The 23,652-nt window shown below is 36.4% G+C and overlaps 2 protein-coding genes across 3 annotated transcripts; one reads left to right on the forward strand and one right to left on the reverse strand.

The window, feature by feature from the left end:
* Window positions 1-1,018: 1,018 nt before the first annotated feature.
* On the forward strand, window positions 1,019-14,708 carry LOC107839204 (ATP-dependent helicase BRM). 2 transcript variants are annotated; one of them, XM_047394470.1, is made up of 15 exons: window positions 1,043-1,729; window positions 2,354-2,441; window positions 4,734-6,062; window positions 6,161-7,486; window positions 7,785-7,897; window positions 8,252-8,339; window positions 8,462-8,548; window positions 8,793-8,885; window positions 8,956-9,039; window positions 9,130-9,333; window positions 9,925-10,167; window positions 10,248-11,807; window positions 11,903-12,445; window positions 13,103-13,354; window positions 13,908-14,708. In XM_047394470.1, exons 1-15 carry the CDS (start codon window positions 1,605-1,607, stop codon window positions 14,532-14,534), a joined length of 6,762 nt encoding a protein of 2,253 aa, XP_047250426.1. In that variant the 5' UTR covers window positions 1,043-1,604; the 3' UTR covers window positions 14,535-14,708. The 2 variants fall into 2 exon arrangements, with proteins under 2 accessions (XP_016538085.2, XP_047250426.1); XM_016682599.2 differs by lacking the exon at window positions 2,354-2,441 and having other exon boundaries at window positions 1,019-1,729.
* Window positions 14,709-16,035: 1,327 nt separating this feature from the next.
* LOC107839205 (ubiquitin-conjugating enzyme E2-23 kDa) lies at window positions 16,036-19,910 on the reverse strand. The gene is made up of 6 exons (XM_016682600.2): window positions 19,697-19,910; window positions 19,464-19,543; window positions 18,556-18,670; window positions 18,411-18,463; window positions 18,179-18,307; window positions 16,036-16,350 (listed from the first exon to the last, which is right to left on the reverse strand). The coding sequence occupies exons 1-6, from the start codon at window positions 19,738-19,740 to the stop codon at window positions 16,220-16,222; spliced, it is 552 nt and encodes a 183-aa protein (XP_016538086.1). The 5' UTR covers window positions 19,741-19,910; the 3' UTR covers window positions 16,036-16,219.
* Window positions 19,911-23,652: the final 3,742 nt, after the last annotated feature.

The following is a 23,652-nucleotide window of genomic DNA, read 5'->3' on the forward strand; positions in this document are numbered from 1 at the left end:
TTAATTTTAATTCTATATAAATATCATTCATGAGATAATGATATTTAAAATCTCTATAATAAGAATTGAAAACGGCCTACTTATTGCAACAAGTTAAAATACATAAATACTCAATTTCCTTTCTATTTTACCTCTTGATATGGCTTTTTTTTTTAATCATCATGCATAGGCTAGTTTTCGTGTATATTGTTTAATTTTTTGAATTACTTAGGGTTGCTTGGTAGAGTGTATAAGAATAATGCAAAATATGATGTATTAATAATGCTTGTATTAGTAATGGTTGTATTAGTTATACTTGCATTAGTTATGCTTGTATTTTTCTTATGCAGTGTTTGATTCGATGTATTAAAAAAACATGAATTACATAATTTCTAATTTTTTTTTTTACATAATACCCTCAATATATATGTTGGAAAGGATGCAGAATTTTTTTTGACGGGGAATAGAGTCTTTAAACATGTTAATGCATGCATTAGATTTATTGCATTACTAATGTCATGGATTTTGAGATATTAGTAATACACACAACACAATAGGGTAAAAAGGTATATCAAATAAGATACAACTAATACACATTAAATTAATGCATGCATTAACATTTCAATACACTCTACTAAATGACCTTTTAATATAATAGGTAAGTGCATTGTGTTGTTGCCTCGTTGGTATTCATTGTAGTTTTTTGTTCTTCAAATTCTATTACTATTTTTTTTTATACTTTCATTATATCTTTTATAGATAATTTTTGTCTCGAACTGAGATTTACGATACAATTTGTTTAGTGTCATTCTCAAATTCCTCTTTATGAAATTACATTAAATATGTTGTTCACTGCTAATAGGAAAATTTTGAGGAATATAACTAGCAAATCTTGCAAATCCACAGAATTAATTTTTATTTTTTTTCCAAATCTCAATTTTGTAGAAAAATTTGAACAATAAATGACATATTTATTTGAGAGGAGTAAATTCCCCCAAAAAGGAAAAATTACAAAAAAGGCAAAAGTAGAAAAAGGCCCACATAAAAATAACAGCTGTTAGGGCTTGGACTGAAAATGCAAACTGCGTGATATTTCACACACACAAACACACACTATACATATATATAAAGAGAGAGATTCCGGCAAGTTCGGAATATCGCCGGCGACTTTTCCGATCTTAACACTGGACCACTGATTCGCGCGAAAAAATCCCATTCACCATTAACCCTCTTCCAAAATTCTCGCTTCGTTATTATTTTTTTAAAAAAATCAAGAAAAAAAAGAGCCAAATTTATATAGATAAAGTACAGTTGTGTGGGGTAAGGGGAGTGGGTGAGGTAAACGGGGGTAGGGGGTGGTTGATTTGAACTTTGGGATCGGAAAAATGGGAAATCTTGGGTTTTAGGAAACTTACAGGGGTCTTTACTGAAATTAATTTGTTACTCATTTTCTTGATTATGAAAAAAAATTAAGTTTTTTGATTGATCAAAAAAAATTTCAGGTGGGTTTTAACAATTTTTGGAGAAGATATACAAATATAATTTTTTTGGGTGAATTTTTAGGGGGTGCATGCAATCTGGGGGTGGAGGTCAGCAAGGTGGTGTCGCCGGCGCCGGTGGTGGACATGGGCGGAACACGGCGGCATCAGCCTCAGCTTCTCCTTCTTCATCATCTTCTGCTGCCTCTCATATGGGGTTGGATCAGCAGCAGCAACAGCAGCTGCATCAACAACAGCAACAACAACGCCAGGTTAGGGTTTAAACAATTTTTTCCTGAAGTGGCATTTTTGTTTTTTTCTGAAGTAGGATTGATGTTTTTTGTTCTATTTTGGAAGTGGGTTTTGGTTAATTATGTGAATGGTGATGTTATTTAACACTTGGTTTGAAGTGAAATGGGTTTGCTTGCTATGTCAGAGACATGCTCGCTCTTGTTCAATTAGCATTGAGGTGGCAGCTTCAGAACTACTTTTTTTTTCGATAACAGTGTTGTCAGGGCCAGCTTTTGCGCATCTTCACTAAATCATACCAGGGCCAGCTTTTGCGCATCTTCACTAAATCATACCTCCACGTGATACCTGACACCTTCCACCAGCAACAAATATCAGTTAACTATGTTCACCAAGCCCAGGACAGATGGGAAGAAGGACCTAGTCTTTTTTTTTTTTTGTCTTTATTGGGATTTAACAGTGTTCGCCAAACCTCTGATTCTCAACCAACTTCATTGACCACTAGGCCACACCGTAAGCTTTGAAAGTTTGAGGATTTTGAAAATCATGGCATGATGGAGAGGGTGATTTGCTTTGTCTAAGCAAGAACAATTTGTTTGTGCTGAAAAATGTATCAGCACCTGTTGATTTTTTTTATAGTTATGCAGCTTCACTTTTCTGGGAAATCAACTGTGTATCTTGGTTTGCCCTCTAATGGAAGTGTTAAGTTTCACCAAGCGTATGTTGTCTAGCTTGTTACGATTCCTACTTTCCCTTTTCTTGATAAAGATAGTTCCCATCTTTTTTTTCCTTATTTCAAGTGCTTGTGTCTGGCAGGTCTATATTTTAACCTTGACCTCTTCAAAAGGTTTAGATTTCAAACGGTATCGGAAGTTCATGTGATTCTTAACTGCAATGATGTTCTCAACTCATACCAGATTAACTGTCATTGCTCAGATTATGGAATGCCATCTTCTATTTCGTCCACACATATGACACATTTCGTCCACATTTGATGCTTAATGATAACTCTAAAAAGTTGCGAGTGTTCTCATGTCTAAAATTTTGCCTGTAATTGGTTTCTTCGTTGATTATCCTTAACAGGAAACAGATTTATGAAAAAGTGAACTGAAAAAGACGAATTACAGCACAGGACGAAATAAGATGTTGCTTTGTATTTGATATTTCTGAGTTGATTATCCTTAATGGGAATCAGATTTATTAAAAAGTGAACTGAAAAGACGAATTACAGCACAGGACGAAATAAGAAGTTGCTTAACCAAACTAGAGGATTTTTTTATTTGATTTCTGAGTTGATTATCCTTAGCAGGAAACAGATTTATGAAAAAGTGAACTGAAGAAGACAAATTACAGCACAGGACGAAATAAAATGTTGCTTAACCAAACTAGAGGATTTTTGTATTTGATTTCTGAGTTGATTATCTTAACAGGAAACAGATTTATGAAAAAGTGAATTGAAAAAGACGAATTACAGCACAGGACGAAATAAGATGTTGCTTAACCAAACTAGAGGATTTTTGTATTTGATTTTTGAGTTGATTATCCTTAACAGGAAATAGATTTATGAAAAAGTGAACTGAAGAAGACGAATTACAACACAGGACGAAATAAAATGTTGCTTAACTAAACTAGAGGATTTTTGTCCATTATGTGCTTAGGGTGCTGCAAATTACCCTAGAAATTCTTTCATGCTTTTGACTGGCAGTATTTGACCTTCATCATTGATCAACTTTGTAAGTTGTACCAGTTTCTCTCGAGTTACTTGTGTACTTTGTAGCTATAATATTTTCCGTGTACTTCTGTTGCTTTGCTTGATTCCTTCTTCTGATATCTGTAGAGATGGTTGTTCCTTTTTTATTTTTGATGTTAAGTTCCACCAAGTGCGTGTTGTCTGGCATGTTTTGATTCCCACTTTTGCTTTTCCTGATAAAGATAGTTCCCACCTTTTCTTCCTTATTTTAAGTGCTTGCCTCTGCCAGGTCTATAATAGTTTAACGTTGCCCTGTTCAAAAGGTTTATATTTCCAACAGTATTGGAAGTCCATGTGATTCATAACTGCAATGATGTCTTCAACTCATACCAGATTAACTGTCATTGCTCAGAGTTATCGAATGCAATCTTCTATTTCGTCCATACATATGCCACATTTTGTCCACATTTGACACTAAATGATAACTCTAGAAAGTTGTAATTGTCCTCATATCTAAATTTTACTGTATTTGATTTCTGAATTGATTATTTTTTAGGAGGAAACAAATTTTTCAAAAAGTGAACTAAAGAAGACGAATTACAGCACAGGTTGAAATAAGTCTAAATTTTACTGTATTTGATTTCTGAATTGATTATTTTTTAGGAGGAAACAAATTTTTCAAAAAGTGAACTAAAGAAGACGAATTACAGCACAGGTTGAAATAAGATGTTGCTAAACCAAACTAGAGCATTTTTCTATTTGATTTCTCAGTTGATTATCTTTAAAATAGAAACAAATTTATTAAAAAGTGAACTGAAGAAGGTGCATTACAGCACAGGACGAAATAAGATGTTGCTTAACCAAACTAGAGGATGTTTGTCCATTATTTGCAAATTTCCTAGAAAGTCTTTCGTGCTTTTGACTTTCCAAGTATTTGACCTTCAGCATTGATCAACTTTGTCAGTTATACCAGTTTCTCTCGTGTTTCTTGTATGCTTTCTAGCTATCATATTTTCCATGCACTTATGTTGTTTTGTTTGCTTCCTACTTCTGATATCTGGAGAGATGGTTTTTCCTTTTTTTATTTCTGAAATAATATTTTACCAGGTATGTTTTCAAATAAATTGTCAAGACTTGCTATCTTGAATCATGATATCTGCTCTTTTCAAACTGATGTGGGTTTAATCTTTTTGGCTCATTATGTTACCTTACTCAAAAATCTTGGTCGCTAGTCTATAATGAGGATAAGATCACAAGAATCTAGGTCTTATTTGGATCACTCCCTTTCTTTTATAGGTAACTTTTGACGTATCACTTATTGGATATTTATTTTGTAGTCATTACAACAACAGTTCCTTAGAAGGACTGAAGGAAACGAAGCTATTCTGGCCTTCCAGACTGGCAGTGCCCATGGAATTTTAGGTGGGGGTAATTTTGTTGGACCTTCTGGATCTGTGCAGCTACCTCAGCAGTCGAGGAGGTATATTGAACAGCATGGTTCTCCCACCATTCGAGAGGATGGACAGAACAGGAGCCAGGCCTTTGAGCAACAGATGTTGAATCCTGTCCAACAGGCGTACCTGCAGTATGCTTACCAGGCAGCGCAACAGAAGTCAGCTCTTGGATTGCAACAGCAGCAAATGAAAATGGGAATATTTTGCCCTTCTGCAAAGGATCAAGATCCTAGAATTGCTAATCTGAAAATGCAGGAACTTGTTGCCATGCAGGCATCAAACCAGGCCCAGGCATCATCATCAAAGTTATCCTCAGAGCAACATTTCTCTCGTGGTGAGAAACAATCTGACCAGGGGCAGCAGTTGATGACCGATCAGAGACAAGACACAAAGCTTCTTTCCCAGCCGGCATTGCTTGGCCAAACGGTAGCTACGAAGCCCATGCAGGCGCCGCCACCATCTCAGCAAAGCATGGCGAACATGACGAGTAACTCTCTTGCTATGGCTGCACAGATGCAAGCAATGCAGGCTCTGGCACTTGAACGTAATGTTGATCTGTCACTACCTGCGAATGCTAATATTATGGCACAACTAATTCCACTCATGCAGTCCAGAATGATTACCCAGCAGAAAGTGCCTGAAAACAATGTGCCGGTTCAATCTTCATCAGGTCATATGCCAAAGCAGCAAGTTTCATCTCCTCAAATTGCAAATGATAGTTCGCCCCATGCTCATTCTTCAAGTGATTTGTCGGGGTCAAGTTCTGCTAAAACTAGGCAGGCTGTTACAACTGGTCCTCTTGGCATGTCTCATAGCGTAGCTTCAGTTAATAACCCAAATAGTGTTCCCCAACAGCAGTTTTCTGCTCATGGCAGAGAGAACAATTTACCTCCTAGACAACCAATTATGGGTAGCAGTGGATTACCTCCGATGCATTACCCACAGTCATCTGTAAACCCGAATCAGGGTGTGGATAACACCGTGCTGCCTAAGCCTGCCTCAAATGCCCAAGAAACCTTGCAGACGCAGTATGCCAGGCAGTTGAGTCGACCTTCACCACATTCTGCAGCTTCTTCTCCAGATGCAAACTTGGGGAATTCCCTAACATCTCAGGGTGGAAATGTCCGTCAGGTGCAACAACAGCATCTGGGGTTCAGTAAGCAGCAATTGCATGTTCTTAAAGCCCAAATACTTGCATTTAGACGTATAAAGGTTTGTCCATTAGTCTACCCCTCAGGTTTACATACTTTGTTTTCCGTTGTTCAAAATATTCAAATCTGTTTAATATATCTTGATTCTTTTTGTTGTAGAAAGGAGATGGGACATTACCACGTGAATTACTCCAAGCTATTACTCCGCCACCTCTGGACGTGCAAATGCAGCAAACATTGCCTCCTGGTGGTACAGTAAATCAGGAGAAACCATCAGGAAAAGGTTCAGAAGATAACAGAAGACGACTGGAATCGAGTGAGAAGGGTCCTCAGCTTGTAGTACCATCTGATGGACTGAATGGTTCAAAGGAGGAGGTCAGAAGAGATGAGAGTACAGCTGCTGCAACCACACCTGTGCCTGGTAGCTCAACTGAGACAAAGGAGACTGCATCGGTGGTTCCTCGCGGAAAAGAGGAGCAGCCAATCACGGGACATGCTAGTAAAGTTGACCAGGATGCTGACCGTACTATTCAGAATACTCCTAGCAGAGGTGATATTGCACCAGACAGGGGTAAAGCTGTTGCATCGCAAGTTACTGGTTCTGATACTACTCAGGCAAAAAAACCTATGCAGTCTAGTGCTACTCAACAAAAAGATACAGGTCCAGCTAGGAAGTATCATGGACCATTATTTGATTTTTCTTTCTTCACTCGAAAGCATGATGCTTTTGGACCATCCATGATGATGAACAACAATAATAATTTAACATTGGCTTATGAACTCAAGGATCTTCTGGTGGAGGAAGGCTCAGAATTTCACAAGAGAAAAAGGGAGGAAAGCATAAAGAAGATTGGTGATATACTAGCTATAAATTTAGAGAGGAAAAGGATTAGACCAGATCTTGTTCTTAGATTGCAAATAGAAGAAAAGAAACTCCAACTTGCTGATATACAGGCACGCATGAGGGATGAGATTGACCAACAGCAGCAGGAAATAATGGCAATGCCTGATAGGCATTACCGAAAATTTGTAAGGCTATGCGAGCGTCAGCGTCAGGACCTATCTAGGCAAGTGCAGGCCTCCCAGAAAGCTATCAGAGAAAAACAATTAAAAACTATTTTTCAATGGCGAAAGAAGCTTCTTGAGGCTCATTGGGCAATACGTGATGCTCGAACTGCACGCAACAGGGGAGTAGCTAAGTATCATGAGAGAATGTTGAGAGAGTTCTCGAAGAAAAAGGATGATAATCGGAATGAAAGAATGGAGGCATTGAAGAATAATGATGTTGAGAGATACAGGGAGATGTTGCTAGAGCAGCAGACCAACGTTCCTGGTGATGGTGCAGAGAGATATGCTGTTCTTTCATCATTTTTGAGTCAGACAGAAGAGTATCTTCATAAATTGGGAGGTAAAATTACAGCAGCAAAAAAACAACAGGAGGTTGAGGAGGCTGCAAATGCCGCTGCAGTTGCTGCACGTGCACAGGTACTTCTCTTGCCCCTGCCTTGTGCAATCACCTATCTTAAGTTTTTCTGCATGAGTTACGAATTGCTATATTTAGGGAAAGGTCATTGGTGCAATTTTACCGGTAATCATATGGTAAGGCAGAAATGACCAGATGCATTTTCCACTATTGGTATCTATATTGTGAGCAACAAGAATAAAATCAAAGCTTGTCTTTCAACTGCACACTCTTAATTTGAACAAATGGACCTCTTGTTGTACTGGAATTGCTTGATAAACTTTCATTTGCATTCATTCATATATTTCTCCGTGATTACAGGGTCTCTCTGAGGAAGAAGTAAGAGCTGCAGCAGCCTGTGCTCGGGAGGAAGTCATGATAAGGAATCGTTTCTCTGAAATGAATGCACCCAGAGATGGTTCATCAGTTAACAAGTAACTCATTTTCTTTCCTTAGCATACATTGTTTAATTTGGATCCCTCTTTTGAATATTTACATTTGGGGACATATCTGGATGTGAGAAGTTCTGTTTGGTGGTCAGTGATTTGTTGGTGATAAGTTCAGTTTGCTCTTGAATGGTAGTTGAGTGGTCCTAGGCTCCTAGCTTGCGTGGAAGAAAATTAGTTACCTGGTCACTGGTCATATTGTCATTGACATTGTGGTTGTTAACATCTAGGACAGCTATCACGTATCTTAAGTGACTACCCTTGTCTTAAGCATTCTATGCAGTGTCATTTTTTAGGTGCCATTAGGTTATCTTAACTCTCTACTCTTTTTAATGTCTCCAGGTATTACCATCTTGCCCATGCTGTGAATGAAATGGTTATAAGGCAACCTTCCATGTTAAGAGCTGGAACTTTGCGAGACTATCAGCTTGTGAGTTGCAAATTTCAGTACATACATAAAGGATCGACTTCCATTCTCTCTCATTTTCTTACTTTCAGTATCTCACTTTGTACTTTTACGTGGGATAAAAAATTTGTATTAAAATGTTACAGGTTGGGTTGCAGTGGATGCTTTCTTTGTATAATAATAAGCTAAATGGTATATTGGCTGATGAGATGGGTCTGGGGAAGACTGTGCAGGTGAATGTCTTTACCCTGTCATCCAGTTTTCTGTCCTACTTTACTTTGTTAGTTCGATCTTTATAACTATAAGCAGGTCAAAAGCATGAAAAAGAAGTCGAACATTATCTAACAACATGCTAAATTTGAAACAGAGGGATTACATATTATTACGCCAACTTCGTGGTACTACATTTTTAGCAGATAATCAGTAATTTCTGCTATAGTGGTACGCGTCTGATTCTCATTCTCTTTGTCTCAACAGGTTATGGCATTAATTGCTTACTTGATGGAATTCAAACAAAACTATGGACCACATCTTATAATTGTGCCCAATGCAGTTCTAGTTAATTGGAAGGTTGGTATTCATTTGCTGCTGATAGTGTCTTTCTGGTTTCCCTTTGTACTTATTCATTTTATATTTCCAGAGTGAGTTTCTCAATTGGCTTCCATCTGCGTCATGCATTTTCTATGTTGGTTCGAAGGATCAGAGATCTAAGTTGTTTTCACAGGTAAGATGCATTCATGCTGATGAAATTTAACCGGTTTAAGTTGTTGAACTTGGTATTGAAGGTTCTATATGCTGCTTCCACATATTGTAGGAAGTTTGTGCAATGAAATTTAATGTTCTTGTCACTACGTATGAGTTCATCATGTACGATCGTGCTAAACTTTCAAAAGTCGATTGGAAGTATATAATAATTGATGAGGCACAACGTATGAAGGACAGGGAATCAGTTCTAGCTCGTGATCTTGACAGATATCGATGCCAAAGGCGCTTGCTTCTCACGGGGACACCATTGCAGGTGCATTGCGTCTATCATTGCTTATGTTCAGATCTATATCTTCTGCTTATGTTTGGATCTGCATTATTGCCTACATCCTACCTTTAACTAGGCTATGCTAGTTTAAGATGCTAACAAAACTATTCAAGCCTCAGCGCAGTTGCTCAGTTGTCTCAAAACTTGCACATATAGAATGGTATATCTTTTGAATTCACGTCGCATGCCGTTCCATTGGGATTTGTAACTAGTTTCCAGATTTGATAGCTTTGTGGACCTGTTTGGAAGGAAAACTCTGGTCCAGCAATATATTAATGGTTACGATCACAATTCATCATTGAGACCTTAGTACAGCTAAAGGAAAGACCCTTGCTTGAATGTTTTCATGTCCTCTTTAAGTAGTGCTTATGCAGTGTTACATAGACAATAACAAGTGAATCTTCACAGTTTTGTCATTAGCTTAGTTTTTTTTGCCATATGATCTTAAACATGGTTCATCGGTTGCGTCTGGGTGTTTATTTTCCTTGTAACCACGTGAACTCTTCCTTATTCCATCTTGTCTATACTTAGCCTATGAATTAGCATAAGAGAATTTGTTAAATGTGTTTTCTGCAGAATGATCTGAAGGAACTATGGTCACTTCTAAATCTACTACTTCCAGAAGTTTTTGATAATCGCAAAGCATTTCATGATTGGTTCTCTAAGCCCTTTCAAAAAGAAGGTCCGACAAACAACGCTGACGATGACTGGCTTGAGACTGAGAAGAAGGTCATCGTTATCCATCGACTTCACCAAATTCTCGAGCCTTTCATGCTCAGGCGTCGTGTTGAAGATGTTGAAGGTTCACTTCCACCCAAGGTATACTTTCATCATTCATGGTTGTCTTTTTGCCAAACTGTGATGTAGGACCACCTCTCTAATGACTACCTCAACTGCAGGTCTCAGTTGTCTTAAGATGCAGAATGTCAGGTTTTCAGAGTGCTGTTTATGATTGGATCAAATCTACTGGTACACTTAGAGTTGACCTTGAAGATGAGCAGCGAAGGACTGAAAAAAATCCAAATTACCAGCCTAAAACATATAAAGTTTTAAATAATAGATGCATGGAGCTTCGGAAAACTTGCAACCATCCTTTGCTTAATTATCCATATCTCAATGTTACAAAGGACTTCCTTGTTAAATCATGTGGGAAATTGTGGGTTCTTGATCGGATATTAATTAAACTTCAAAGAACAGGGCACAGGGTGCTGCTTTTCAGTACCATGACAAAGCTGCTTGATATCTTGGAGGAGTATTTGCAGTGGCGACGACTCATCTATAGAAGAATTGACGGGACGACAAGCTTAGAGGACCGTGAATCAGCTATTGTGGATTTTAATAGTCCAGATACTGATTGCTTCATCTTCTTGCTAAGCATTCGTGCTGCTGGGCGTGGATTAAATTTGCAGACTGCTGACACTGTCATCATCTATGATCCTGATCCAAACCCCAAAAATGAAGAACAGGCAGTTGCCAGAGCCCATCGTATAGGGCAGAAGAGAGAAGTTAAAGTCATTTACATGGAGGCAGTTGTAGACAAAATTGCAAGTCACCAGAAAGAGGATGAATATCGTGTAGGCGTAGTTGATTCTGATGATGACCTCGCAGGCAAGGACCGCTATATTGGATCTATTGAGAGTCTCATTCGGAATAATATTCAACAGTATAAGATTGACATGGCTGATGAAGTTATAAATGCTGGGCGTTTTGATCAAATGACTACACATGAAGAGCGACGTCTGACTTTAGAGACATTATTACATGACGAGGAGAGATATCAGGAGACACTTCATGATGTTCCCTCTCTGCAGGAGGTAAATCGCATGATTGCTAGGAGTGAAGAAGAGGTAGAACAATTTGATCAAATGGATGAAGAATTTGATTGGGAAGAGGAGATGACTAGATATGACCAGGTTCCGAAGTGGCTACGTGCTACCAGTAAGGAAGTTAATACGGCCATTGCCAATTTAGCAAAAAAGCCCTCAAAGAATGTCTTATTCAGTAGTGGTGTTGGCGTGGACTCCAGTGGATTAGCTCCTGAATCTGAGAAGAAAAGGGGGCGGCCTAAAGGCAAGAAGGTTCCTATTTACACAGAATTGGATGACGACAACGGAGAGTTCTCTGAAGCAAGTTCTGGGGAGAGGAATGGATATTCAGCCAATGAAGAAGGTGATATTGGGGAATTCGAAGATGATGAATTTAATGGTGCAATTGACGTCACACCAGCTAACAAAGACCAGTCAGAAGAAGATGGTCCCAGTTTTGTTGGTAGATATGAATACCACCAAGGTCCACAAGGTGCTATAAAGACTCGTGTACCTGAACAAGTGGGTTCATCAGGATCATCATCGGATAACCAAAGGTCGAAACAAATAGTATCATCGTCTGTGTCTTCTCAGCAGAAGTTCGGATCCCTTTCTGCGTTGGATGCAAGGCCCAGTTCTCGGGCCAAAAAGATGGTGGGAAGATTCATTCCCTCTTTTACTTCTTTAAAGGTGTATATCCAGTACTGACAACACTTAATGACTTCAATATTTCCATCTTTAAATTTCAGGCAGATGAATTAGAGGAAGGAGAAATCGCAGTCTCTGGAGATTCACATGTGGATCTCCAGCAATCTGGTAGCTGGATCCAAGATCGTGATGAAGGTGAAGAAGAACAGGTGTTGCAGCCCAAAATAAAAAGGAAACGCAGCTTGAGGGTTCGACCAAGGCATGCTGCAGAAAGGCCAGAAGAGACACTCGTTGAAAAGCCAGCTGTGCAGCGTGGAGATTCTTCTTCTCAGATGGCATTTCAAGGGGATCGTAGATATGATCTTCAAATGAGAAATGATCGTGGACACAAAACGCATGCAGAGCCTAGTGGTCCAAAAAATAGTCAAAGCGATGCATCCTTTAAGAGTAAGCGAAGCATACCGTCTAGGAAATCATCTTCTAGTTCAGTGAAGGTGCATGGTTCCGGAAAACCTGGAAAAGTCAGTCGCTTGTCCCCTGATGATGCTTTTGAACCCACAAGGGATAGTTGGGACAATAAGCTCATGAATGCCAGTGGGAGTTTTAGTGGAGGGACTAAGATGTCTGAGGTCATTCAAAGAAAGGTAAAAAGTAAAAACACTTGGAAAGTAGTAATTCCACTGTTACTTAAGTTTAAACTACTTTTGATTGTCTTAATTTCTGGATACTGCATCTCTAATGTAGTTTGAAAGAACAAATTGGTTGTGTATAACATTTTGTTATAGGTTCTTATATTAAGTACCTGCACTTAAATTTTGGTATGTTCAAATGAGTGTCTTGTCTGAGAGCCGAACGGATACAGAAGATTCATATAGCTGCTGCGACTAGATTGGGATTGAGACCTAGTTGATTGATTAATCTAAGTTATTGTGTTGTATTATATAACTTTCTAGTTAAAAGCTTATCCCTGCAATCTAGGATCAGTTCCCTATCATCATAATATTTTACAAGGGTACATCTTTGGCCAATATATGCTTGATTAGGCCAGGACTATTATCTTTTTGCCTCAGAAATTACGGTTGGCCTTTAGCATATTTGAACCCAATGCTGGTCTGGTTCAGAGTAGTGTTAATACAACTATGCCTCAACCCCAAGCATGTTGGGTTTCATTTTGTATCTGCTTGCACGAAGAAGATACAATACAATACTCATGGCTCTGTGTGTCAAATTTTCTCTCTCTTGTATTGCAGATAATATTCCTGATCTTGTGTATGATTTTTCCTCCTTTTGGCTATTTGCAGTGCAAGACTGTCATTATCAAGCTCCAAAAGAAAATAGAGAAGGGAGGTCAGCAAATAATTCCACTGCTACATGGTCTGTGGAAAAGAATTGATAGTACTGGTTGCATGGGTGGGTCAGAGGATAGTCTGTTTGGTTTACAGACAGTTGATCTACGTGTTGATGAATCAGAGTACAGCGGAGTGCTCGAATTTGTGTCTGATGTGCAGCTGATGTTAAAACGTGCAGTGCAATACTTTGGGTTCTCTCATGAGGTATGCAATGATACTTAAGATCTGGACTCGTTCTGCTTCTTGTTACATCCTAGTTTCGATGTATATCTATCATATCGTGGCTTCTTGTACCAAATATTTCAATATCGTTGCACTCATCATTTGGCCATGCATTCATATTGTTCTTCATCTCCCCGACGCTACCTTGGCAGAAAAGACATAGAACTGCCAGTCTTAGAAATTTACTTCTACGCCTGTTTTCCTGATGTTTACTAAGTCATTGCATGAGAATTTATGTATATGAACTGGAGTCAACCAGTGAAAAGATCAGCATTGAGCGGTATATCGATAATCACGTCATGCTCATACCCACCTTGGCAGAAAAGACATACAACTGCCAGTCTTAGAAATTTACTTCTATGCCTGTTTTCCTGATGTTTACCAAGTCATTGCATGAGAATATATGTTTATGAACTGGAGTCAACCAGTGAAAAGACCTGCATTGAGCGGTTTATCGATAATCACGTCATGCTCATACTCAGCTTCCCCCATGTTCTATTGTAATTTCTGTAATTTGCTACTATTATGATCGCAGGTCAGATCTGAAGCAAGGAAAGTACATGATCTTTTCTTTGACATCTTGAAGCTAGAATTTCCAGAGACTGATTTTCGAGAAGCAAGGAATTCCATCTCCTTTTCTGGACCAGCAGCTTCTACTACTCCTGGTGCGTCTTCACGGCTGATGTCTGTAGGTCAAAACAAGAGACACAAACTGATGAATGAAATGGAACATGACTCTAGCCCACTGCTGAAGTCACAGACACGTGGAGTACACCATGCCGGTGAAGATAGCAAGGCTAAGAGTCATGTGGCTCATAGAGAAACAAGATTTGGTGGTAGCAGCAGCCGGGAGATTAACCAACAGGATGATTCACGCCCATTCACTCATCCTGGGGAGCTGGTTATTTGCAAAAAGAAACGAAAAGACAGAGAGAAGTTGGTTTTGAAATCTGGGAGTAGTTCTGGTGGTCCTGTCTCACCACCTGTTGTCAGCCGCAGTATCAGAAGTCCAGGCTCCCTCCCAACTGCAAAGGAGGGGGGGCGGTTAAACCAGCAGACACCCCATCAGTTGAATGGCAGTGGTAGCAGTTCTGTTGGCTGGGCAAATCCTGTGAAGAGACTGAGATCAGATTCTGCAAGAAGGCGGCAAAGTCATTTATAATCATCGTTTGTTAAAGGTGTACAATGTAATGCAAGTAATAGCTGTATTGAGGTGCTGTGAATAACCGGCCCTTCGGATTTTCATACCTCCTGACCTTTGTACTTCCCCCGTTCCATCCCGAGTCTTGTATGATAAAAAATATGCTTTTAAAGATGGGCTTTTTCCTACTCTCTACCATTGGCATCCATCTGCTTGTCCCTGGTGGTTTTCTTCTCCTTTTTTCCGGCAATAGATTTGAGTGCCAGATTATGAGGAGCTACCAACAGGTGCTGGCCTTGTTACCTGCTCACCCATTTTTTGTTAATCTCAACATGTCTATTTCTGATGAATAGAGTTGAGTTTAATGTACTCTCAGACAAGCGATCTTGTCAGATGTTTGCATGTGAGTTGTAATTATATGCATTAGCCTTAATAAGTGGTAAAATCACTTGCTTGTTCTGATTAAGGTTGATGTGCACATAATCAAAGGAGATGATATATTGTTGACAGGTTTTATGTAGTTAACTACTTCTAGAAGCCTGAGAATACGTCCAATTTTGTTTTTCAAAATTTAAATTGAATGTTTTATAGGAACACTTTATCATGTATTAAATACTCAATTGGAACAACTATTCAAGTATCTAAATGAAAATTTCTAGGGATTGTGGATGCATTAAGTACCCATTTGGCAGTAGATTTTGGGAATTTTTCTTGTACAATATGTTTGACCATAGAATTTATCCAGCTTTTGATAAATTTTGAAAATCAAATCTCTAAATAAGCTAAGTACTTCCAAATTTTTAATATTTTATAAAATAGCTCATGAAAATTCTTATCTACCCTTTTCGGTCATCTAATCAGGAAATGCATGTGAGATTATTATTATGACTATTACGGATGAATTTTCAGAACTAATTGTAATCAAACGAATTGTAGATTTGTAGTAGCTAGTAAATGTACTATTAGTAGTACTTGTATTATAGAATATCATGTTTGCTGTTTAGAGGATTCCAGAAGCTTTTATCCGTTCTTTCATTTTTCTTAATGGCCTCATGAATATTATGTTTAGTCCTTAGGCTTCAGTCAATCACACTTGGATGCATTTTCATTCTTAAAATGTTTATTAAGGTGTAAAAGTGGATCCTTAGGAATTCTCTACTTTCCTTGTATGTTCTCCATTTTGTGTTTATCATCCTCCTCTATACAAATTGGATTTTAAGGAAAATAAGTATATGGCAAATTAAATATATGAAATTTAATCTTTCTCAACGAAATTAACTATAAATCCTCAACTACCCTCGTACCAGCACCATGGAATGGAAACTGCGGGACTAGGAAGACGGATAATCCAGTAGGTGGATCGAACAGTCCCATCGCAGTACCTGAAGAACTTGTTTAGACGTAATAGAGAGAGAGCTGGAGCAGTTATGGCAACCTTTCAACAGGTGAGATACTGCTGGCTAATCCTAAAGCTAATGACGACAATGATCCCAAATTCAACAATATCAACAACACAGAGAACTAAAGGGTGAAATTATTTACATTGAAGCTGAACCTAATAAACAAGGGGGAACTCCCCTTTGTTTTGCATCTTTCCCCAATGAATAGTCTTGGAACTTTGTAGTTCAACTTAATTTAAACAGGACTAAGAACAACATCATTTACAGATACAGAAAGTCGATGAAGATAATCAGCACGGGGATCCGTCATGGATCAACAGGGCCTGCAACTGCATCGTCAGCTGAATCATATCCGGCATCGCTTAACTCCTCATCACTTGACTTTTCCTCAGGGACAGCTCCAACATCTTCAGGTTTGGCATATTTCTGACAATATTCTAAGATAACAACACGCGTAATCACCGCGTTAAATAAGATATGCTGAACTATTGGGAAAATGCATAAAAGTGATCAATTTAATGTAATGGTTCAACCTCCTAGCAAATTCAATCACCATTTTTGCTTGTGGAACACGAGTCAATAAAGTAATAAACTTGCACGTATTCCTGCATCATTAGAGAACAAAACTCGACTATACTTGCTATCTACTTTTGGATCAGGATGGTGGCAAACATCTATTCAGCTAATCTACTTGTCAAGAAACATCTATTTCGCTAATCCTCTCAAAGGAGAATGACCAGTGATAATAGCAGCTTCAAGTACCATCATTCTGGCTAAAGGGTGTTGTCTCCTCCCGTTCTCTCAAGGAATGAATACAATATTCAGGACAGGGGAGGATTTTTTCGCTAAAGGAGCATCTCATTCTCACGCACTTCACTTTTGAAAGCAAAGTTGTGTGGAAGCTGTAGCATTATATTATGAGCCATGACTTCCATCATTACTAGGTAGAAGTCCGGGCTAATGAATTATGAAGTCAATCAAGTATAAGGAGACGGGAAAAGCACATGTTAGTGGTTAAGTTGGAGACATTCACCAGTAAGAAACTTGAAGCGTTGTGGCATGGCGCAAACCAATACCATCAACATTATTAAACAAAGGCTCAAAAGAATAGCTTTCCCTCCACTCAAGGCATTATTAAAACAGCAAATGTGTTAAACCGTGCAACTTCTGAGAATCTCATCATGCTCCATGAATAGCCTTAACAAGATGTGCAGATACATCAAGACGCATCCACCACCCCACAAACTCTTAAACCAGTCAGAAATCAGTAAAAGAATGGAAAATAAACATTTCGAATAACAATACAAGTCAAAGCACTTTGGTTTAGGAAGTTGCACAACCATATCCGCCGTCTTCTCCATTTTCAAAACCCAGAAAATAAAAGAAGAAGAGCATCTAGACACTTGTGCAATACAGAGCTTATGCTGCACACTAATCATATGACCTTCAATTGCTTCATCTTAATACTTGAAATTAAGTGAGGGATGAGTTTCTTCTCTCCTTTTATTATCGCTGAGAGACCGGTTTCTTTCTTTTCTTTTTTCCAATAAAGCAGTGGGAGATTGTTTTCTTTATTAAATGTTTGCAACTTAATTATGTTAACATTTCGTCACAATGCTTTCCTTGTTTCTCTCAAATGACACACAAAGCAGACCTTAGTGTGAGAAGATGGGAGGCCTAATCAGGTTGAACATTACTTCTGTACATAAGTTATCTCATATAATAGCAAAGAGATCTAGTACTTTTATGTGAATATGTGTGTGACATAAACAAAATATCAAACCAACTACCAATAAACTTATACTTCTTGGCCATAGGAGATAGGTGTAATTAGACCACTTAGGTTGACCAAATCCGGTGTGGAACCCACACCCACATCCAAATCGTGTTGAATCAACACAGTGCAGCAACAATTTTGAAGGATCCGAGCAATACATCTAACTAAAAGGCTCGCCCTTTTAATGGGCCATCCACGTTCCTGGAATTAACATCCTTCCAGAGCAAACGAGTATCACTGATCAGTTTTAAGGTATTTTCAACTAACTTAAACTTCAATTTGAATATCAAGCGACTTTTAACAGCTTAAAACGTATAAGTTTCTAAAGAATGAGAATATCTCATCAGAACTTGCACGAAACATGAAAAGGTAAACATAATTTAAATATAGAATACATTAGTCTATGACAGAATAGTAATGGTAAATACTAAATACCTTGGACCAGCAATTGATTTAAGTTAGATAAAGGCAATAGAATGTATCAATACCTTTGACTCTTAGATCATATGCAGCCCGGTCACGCATCATAAGGGCAGCAGCCTCTCCATTCAATGGGTCTGATGGGTTTGGATACAAGAGAAGTTGTGGAAGAAACACTTCAAACACATTTACCAGATCTGCAAGGTTGTTAGTACACAGACAAGTTATTCATAATGATGCTATAGAAAAGTATATAACAACAACAACAACCAGAGGCTAGGTACTGCAATTTCTGATTACCAAACATGGGACTCCAAGTCTGATTGATAACATCTAAACAAACTGAGCCAGACCTGAAAAATGATAATTCAAGAAATTTTAGACCTTCAGTAAAGAAAATGCGAATGATGAAATATCCTAGAATTATAGCGGTATCAGCTCTTACATCTCGTCAACATTTGGGTGGTAGATTTTATTAATAAAACCAATGGATGGAGATTTATATGGATAAGCATCAGGAAGTTCCACCCTTATTTTCCACACACCGCCATGATATGGGCCTGCGGGAATCACATAAGTATGAGCAGAAGCTGAAGAAAACTGCACACCTCAAAGAAAACAATTTCTTTCAAAAAGAACATCAAATCGAACTCCACTTAAAGCAAGATATAACTTCAAGATTCATCGGTGAAGAGATAATCAACAGATGCAAGCAAAACTACCAACTAGAGAGCCAAAAGATGACTCCTTTATCTATTCTATTGTAAGAACCCAAGAAATTCCAGAATTACCCAAGAAGCCTAAAAAGTGAATTTTAGTAGCTACTAACAAATTGTAACAATAAATTCCTAACTCACTTTCACAAATAGAGGGCAAACAGAAGGGAAAAAAAAGGGGGGGAGGCAGCCTAGTGCACTAAGCTCCTGCTATGCACAGAGGGTTCAAGGAAGGGCCGAACTGCAAGGATCTATCATGCACGGTCATACCCTGCATTTCTACGAGAGACTGTTTCATTTCCTGCATTTCTGCAAGAGATTGTATCCACACCTCTTAATCACATGGCAGAAACTTTACAAATAGAGGGCAAACAGAAGCAAAAGATTAAAAATATCCAAGTTAGTTTCCACTTTTTCCCTCTTACCCCCTTGATGAACTTTGATCATAAACCATAACCCCACCGAAAGAAAACATCATCAGAGGATAAAGCAACCATAAATAACTCAAATGAATTCAATCAAGAATCAGAAGCAACAAATACCCTCTTAAGGAAAAAGCTCAGAAAGCTAAAACATAAAGACAAAAAAAAAAAGAAAAAAAAAGGAAGATGATTAAGAGAAGGATGAAGAAGATTACTTTCAGTAGGTCCATGGAAATGCACATAAAACTCTTGCATGCCATCATTAATCATCTCCACCTTGTAATCACTCATCATTCTAATTCAGACAAGCAAAAAAACAAATAGAAAATTAAAAGAAAACCAAAAAAAAAAAAAAAGAAATCAAACAAATAGAAACTCAAAACTTAACAACAACAACAACAACAACAAAAGATTGAATATTTTAAACAAGAAATGAATAAAGATTCACAGTTTCATGAGGTCCATTTCCCGGCGCTTGCTTGGAGAAGACATGGTTGCTTGCTTGCTTTTCTTCTGGAGAGGGATAGAACTTAGAAGAGAGAGGAAGCAAAGAAGAGTTCTTTGGACAACTACTACTTAAAAGGTTCAGACACAGAGAGAATTAGCAAGTAGAGATAATAATTATAATGTGATTTGTTCTTACAATAATACTCCCTCCCTCAGTCTTAAATTGTTGTCCCAAATTTTTTAATTAAATTTTATTATTTTTTTTCATTAATCAAAGAAAAGATAATTTTTTTTTTATATTTTACTCTTTGCATTAATTATTTTTTCTTCAAATTAAAATATAAATATCATTTAATAAAAATATTATGATAAACTAGTTATATTATTAATAATTTTTCATAATCAATGTATCAACGAGTAATTTGAGACGGAGAAAGTACTTTTTACTGATTTATGTGACCCTATTTGGTACTTGTCTCGATTTATATGATGCTATTTAATAGGATACTTAGGGTAAAATGTAAGAAAAGATTTTATTAATTTATTGAATTGTCTTTATTAAGGTCAACGTAATAATTATTTGTTTTTAAATAAGTTGTGTTATAGATAATCATGAATATATTAAGGATATTCTTTAAATATAAATAATTTGTATAATAGAATGTTATTTAATCGAATATCTAGAGAAAGAAATGAGAAGAGGTTTTATTATCAAACTGTCCTTATTAAGGTCAACGTAATAACTCTTTCGTTTCTAAATAAGTAATGTTATAGATAATTATGAATATGTTAAGGATATTTTTTAATATAAATAATTTTATAGAATGAAACGATATTTAATCGGATATCAAAAGTAAAAAATGAGAAGAAATTAAGGTCAATATAATAGTTCTTTCGTTTCTAAATAAGTAATGTTATAGATAATTATGAATACATTAAGGATACTCTTTAAATATAAATAATTTTACTTATATAATAAAAAAACTTTTAAAAAGTTACATCATCTTCAAAATATTTATTAGGGATAAACTCATGAAAATACCTGAACTTTAACCGAATTTTCAATTGAGCATACTGAACTTTGCGGGAGTCCTATTACCCCTTAGACTTTTTAAAATGGATTTAATCCCTCCCCCTCCAAAACTCTATAACCAGATTTGACGCTGGCGTGTGTAATACACGCGCCACCTCATATTTACATGTGTCTAAGTGGACAGATTGATAAAATTAAAATACGAAAAAAAAAAGTCTAGGGGTAATAGGACCCCCGCAAAATTTCAGTATGCTCAACTAAAAATCCGATCAAAATTCAGATATTTTCATGGGTATTATCCCTATTTATTATGAGTAAGTTTATAAAATTACTCTTTATTTTTTTCGGAGTAAGTAATTTCTTAATTAACATATTAAAGTTTAAAATATCATTTATTTAAAAATAGAGAGCGTATTTACTTTACTTTAATTTTTTTTTGTAATAAAATATTAAATGAGACTCAATAAAATTAACATGAAAAAATGATACTCCCTCCGTCTCATTTATGTGTCGTCATTTAACCGAGCACGGAGTTTAAGAAAAAAGGAAAGACTTGATAAAGTTTACTAAATTATCCTTTATCAAAAAATGTGTCAATATCTTTTTTTTAATTAAGTGGGATCAATTAGGTTAAAAGGATAACTGTATTTTTAAAAAGTTGCTTAATAAGGAAAGGTGACACTTATTTTGAGACGAACTAAAAAGAAAATAATGATACGTAATTTGGGACGGAGGGGTACTATTTTAATAATTGTAAAATAAAATAAGCAAAAGCTACATTTTTTTAAGATGGATAAAAAAATTGACATCACATAAATTGATAAGAAACTAATTTCATTACTTACATTTTTTTAATGATAATTAAGATTTCTGCAACTTTCAAGATTCTTTATCCATCTGCTTTTGTCACCTACCATCTCCCAATCCTATCCACATTTGCCTCCCATATATTATTTTAATTCTCATAATCTTTTTTCTACTCTTACAAGAATCTTGATAACTAAATCCCCAACAAGACTTTATTCCATTATTAAAGTGTTTTAGAAAATTTAGGAGATGGATTTTTTGGAAAAAAGCAAAATGAAATTAGACAATCACTATCTTATTGACCATCAAATTAGAAGTGAACAAATTATAATGTCATTTATATTAGCTCTACAATATAACTTCTAAATTTGGTGCAAAAGTTATGGTCCGTGGTATTATTGTTAAAAGGCATATTTTATTTTAAAAGTATATAAAAAAAAAAGTTTGAAACATTGTTCAGTTCTGAAAATTATAAAATAACATTGAGCCGTTACAACTTATAAGAGATCCGAATCATATTATACTAGAGATGTAAATAAATTTAGTTTCTATTTTTTTTAAAAGTAAACCTATTTGTAACGAGTTATAATGATACGATAAATCTAAATGGGAATAAACAAAGTTAATAGTTTTATAGAATAAGTCAATGAATACATAATTGATATCTTTGAAACGAAAGGAACTTAATAAGTACTGAAAAGCTAACTCTTCTCATAATTGAGAGGTAAGAAAATAATTCAAAACTGTCTAGTAAAAAACACTACTCCATATGTTTTAACTTATATGATGCAATTTGATAGAATTCAAATAAAGAATTACTTTTGAGGAAAAAAAAAGATATATCATAATATTTCAATAGTTATAAAATGAAAAGTTCAACTTAAATTGTTTAAAAATATTTTAAAATGTTACTATTTTCGCAAGTAGATTAATAAAATGAAATAGTGTCATTGGTTTTGAAACGAGTGAGTTGTATCTCTGTGTAAGAGTCCATGGTACTTGACCTATAAAAGCAAATAAAACAAAAATTTGTTTTTGCTCAATGAATCAAAAGGGTAAACCTTCACTACTTGTATTATTTTTTATTTTGTGAAATGTCGACATGTAGGGATTCCTTTCATAAATTAGGAAAAGGTATGTGGCAACCATTACGTTGAGTGGACTAAATTTTATTTAAGAATTATATAAGCTATAGTTTATTTTTTTTTTTTGTTTAACGGAGTAGGAGAACTTTCATTTGTCACCTATTTAAAGTGAACCAAAGTTTCCCTTTCTCTGTTCCTATCTATCAATTGATTGTGGCCAAAACAAAAAAAAAAACTTAGGGGATAACTCTTTGTGATGGTGAATAAATATTCAATTTCACTAACGATCCTCCTCCTGTATTTCTTAAGGCCCGAAGGCACAACAAAACAAAAAAAAAAGAATAAAAAAATGACGGAGCTAATCTGATTGTTTGTGTATGTGAGGTTTTTTTGCTCTAGTATATTGGTCTAATGTTACACTAAAAATCTGAGGATTGTGAGTTTCATTACAATTGATATTCTTTTGAAGAAATTATCCTTTATTGTAAAGAAAATGATTAAAAAGATTAAAACCAAAGTGGAAAAAGTGTGTACACCTCACTATTCATGGGTCATATTTACTCAAAATAATTGAGAGCAGTACGAACCCTATTTTAATTTCGAGGCAGATTCAATTGATTTAATGAATTTTGAATTTTAGAAAAAATCATTGACTGAATTTCATATAAATTAAGTAAATTTTCTTTAAAAATAGTATATAACTTATTGGATTATGTCGATTACGTAACTCAAACTCTATCTTCGCCCCTAATATATTTTGATTGACTGACGAGGCTGTCATGCATTATATTGGGGCAGGGTAGTTAAAATGGAGGCTCGCTTCGGGAGTTTTATGTGATAAGAAGGTTCCCCCGAAGCTTAAAGGTAAGTTCTACAAAGTAGCAGTCCGACCGACTATGTTGTATGGAGTAGAGTGTTGACCAGTTAAGAACTCCCACATCCAAAAGTTACAGGTGGCGGAGATGTGCATGTTGCGATGGATGTGTGACCATGTCAGGAAAGATAGAGTGAGGAATGAGATTATTTGGGAGC

This window comes from Capsicum annuum, chromosome 8 (assembly GCF_002878395.1).
Source record: "Capsicum annuum cultivar UCD-10X-F1 chromosome 8, UCD10Xv1.1, whole genome shotgun sequence".
Classification (NCBI taxonomy): Eukaryota; Viridiplantae; Streptophyta; class Magnoliopsida; order Solanales; family Solanaceae; genus Capsicum; species Capsicum annuum.

What these genes read in the sequence shown, in the direction of transcription:
- LOC107839204 (XM_047394470.1), top strand. Translation starts at nt 1,605, where the DNA reads ATGGGCGGAACACGGCGGCATCAGCCTCAGCTTCTCCTTCTTCATCAT. An exon ending in GTCTGGGGAAGACTGTGCAG is followed by an intron (nt 8,549 to 8,792) that starts GTGAATGTCTTT and finishes TTGTCTCAACAG; the next exon opens with GTTATGGCATTAATTGCTTA. An exon ending in ACTTTGGGTTCTCTCATGAG is followed by an intron (nt 13,355 to 13,907) that starts GTATGCAATGAT and finishes TTATGATCGCAG; the next exon opens with GTCAGATCTGAAGCAAGGAA.
- LOC107839205 (XM_016682600.2), bottom strand. Translation starts at nt 19,740, where the DNA reads ATGTCTTCTCCAAGCAAGCGCCGGGAAATGGACCTCATGAAACT. An exon ending in GAAATGGACCTCATGAAACT is followed by an intron (nt 19,544 to 19,696) that starts GTGAATCTTTAT and finishes TGTCTGAATTAG; the next exon opens with AATGATGAGTGATTACAAGG. An exon ending in TTTCCATGGACCTACTGAAA is followed by an intron (nt 18,671 to 19,463) that starts GTAATCTTCTTC and finishes TGATTCCCGCAG; the next exon opens with GCCCATATCATGGCGGTGTG.